Source organism: Opisthorchis viverrini (assembly GCF_000715545.1).
Source record: "Opisthorchis viverrini unplaced genomic scaffold opera_v5_670, whole genome shotgun sequence".
Lineage (NCBI taxonomy): Eukaryota > Metazoa > Platyhelminthes > Trematoda > Opisthorchiida > Opisthorchiidae > Opisthorchis > Opisthorchis viverrini.
In genome coordinates this window covers 55,272-57,398 of record NW_008752337.1, presented here as the reverse complement: position 1 = coordinate 57,398, position 2,127 = coordinate 55,272, and the positions used below count along the sequence as shown (strand labels likewise).

Genomic DNA, 2,127 nt, shown 5'->3' with positions numbered 1-2,127 from the left:
GTACGGTACGCACGCGGTTATTACAGCTGACAATGATGATTATGATGATGATCCTGTCCGAAAAGCCGAGGAGCAACGTAGAGAACTGCCTTACCTAGCTGATGCGCCTTACAGACAAATTAGCAGCAGGACTATGGAGTTGAGAGTCCAGCTGGAGTATACAGTCCTTTCTGCAGAAGTGGTGGAGAAATAAAAACTAATGTTTGCCAGAAAACAACGGATACTTGTGCCGTCATAAATTACTTGTCGGCCCATCCGAAGAACAGCACAGCTTGAGGTATGAAACAAATCTGAGACAGCAGATGCTCAGTGGGTTTGATTAAGCGGCTATTAACACCGGTATTGATCCCAACAAGAATTGGGTCGGAACAGCAGTCATTTCATACAAAACAGAGACATCTGAAGTCATTGGAAGGATACCGAATACGGCTAACATTAGAGTGGCATTCCAAAAAGGAAGAACTTTACACTCGGCGTTGATGCAGCTAAGGGATCCCCTTCCGGTTGATAGGACTAGAAACCGTGTATACGAAATAAAATGTAATGACTGTACGAAGGTGTGTATAAGTCATACAGCCAGGAAGTTGCACACCAGAATCAATGCATTAACAGCCTGTCAGTTTCTTTCCAGATTGTCTGATTGAGCGGTTGGAGGTGTAGGCACCTCAGTATGCTTGACATAGGCCAGCACTATGTCCCCTCCCTCACCCACTCTTTTTCTCTTCTTTTCACCATAGGGCTTTAAATACAATTAGATGAATTCTGTGGTTGTATGGTAGTGAAGCCTCAGTATCTCAACTCTGATGTTCTTGTTCTCGCTAATGATGATGATGATAGCTGGAATTTTACAGAAGGCGATCAGCTGTTAGGCCCCCGACAGGAAACCTCAACCTTTGTGTATGACAGTTTCGACTGAGCGGACTAAGTGATCTGATAACGGAGAAACAACTGAGGATCAACAATGCTTACCCGGAGCGGCTTTTTAGCCTCGATCATTCTCTCTTGGCTTTGTTCTTCGCTTCTGTTTCCTAGACTCCACCGTTGTAGGTAGCCGGGGTATTTGTGAAAGTCACGTTCACATCACTGCAGGCTGAACACTGCCCCCCGTCTTGGGGTGTCCTGGCTCGCACTAGACTTCATCAGCAGTGCCTGATCATGTTGGGGTTTTGAACTCTCCACGTCTGACGCGTGAATCGAGCGCGTTGGGTCTAGTCCACCAGCCGGCGCTGGATTATCACTTCGGAACGCCAATGATGTGCACTGTTGATGAGGTCCGGGATGAATTCACCGGAATAATTGCGCCAGGACAGGAGTGATGTGAATGTGGGATTTCACTATCCTGGTCGTCAGTCAAGCGCTTGTACACTTACAGAATGCCTAAAGATCACCCAAGATTCACCTCTTTGTATTCAAAGCCTTAGAATGAAGATAAAAGGACATAGGCCAGCAGTAGGGCCCCTCCCTCACCCACTCTTTTTCTCTTCTCTTCACTTTAGGGCTTTTAATAAAAATATATATATATATATATATATATATATAAACGAACTTTATGGTTGTACGGCAGTGAAGCATCAGTACCAACACTGATGTTGCTGTCATTGATGATGATGATGATTAACAGGCCACCAAGAAACGTAGCTGAATATCAGGAGATGGTGACAGACTCGGCAATGGCGGGGCATATACTCGACGTTTTGAAACAGAGACTAACATCCACTTACCACAGCTTGGCGGCCAAGGGGGTGGAAATCGTCAGGCATTCCAGAGTGGTAGAACAGGGGGCGTAGAACTGGTAGAGTGGTTTCAAACCAGCCGAGATAACACGAGGCGGCGTGATTTCGGTCCCAAGTGCAAAACCCAACCAGAGTAACATTCACTTAATTCCCCAACTCCAACCGGATTTTCCTAGCGCTCCTCGGCACCTACAGAGCAGTGAAATCTCCGAGCGACACCCAAGAGAAATATTTCACCAAAGTACCCGCTCAAACCGAAAGAACAAGGCCCCAAATCCAATTCAATTTGAGGAGAATCCCTCTCTAACCTGTCTGTCATAAATGTTGGCCATCCAAATAAAACAGCAAATAAAATATGGAGACGTGGTGGTTTGTCTTGGTAGGAGGGCTGCGA

The 2,127-nt window shown here is 46.1% G+C and overlaps 1 protein-coding gene across 1 annotated transcript in view; it reads right to left on the bottom strand.

Annotated features, from left to right (window-relative positions):
* Positions 1–1,873, bottom strand: part of T265_11961 (hypothetical protein) — a gene marked incomplete at both ends in the record, with an annotated part of 12,491 nt that extends 10,618 nt beyond the window's left edge. The window contains one exon of the mRNA XM_009178810.1: positions 1,722–1,873. Within this exon, the coding sequence (XP_009177074.1) occupies positions 1,722–1,873 (152 nt within the window). The remainder of the gene's footprint in view (positions 1–1,721) is intronic.
* Between the last annotated feature and the right edge of the window lie 254 nt (positions 1,874–2,127).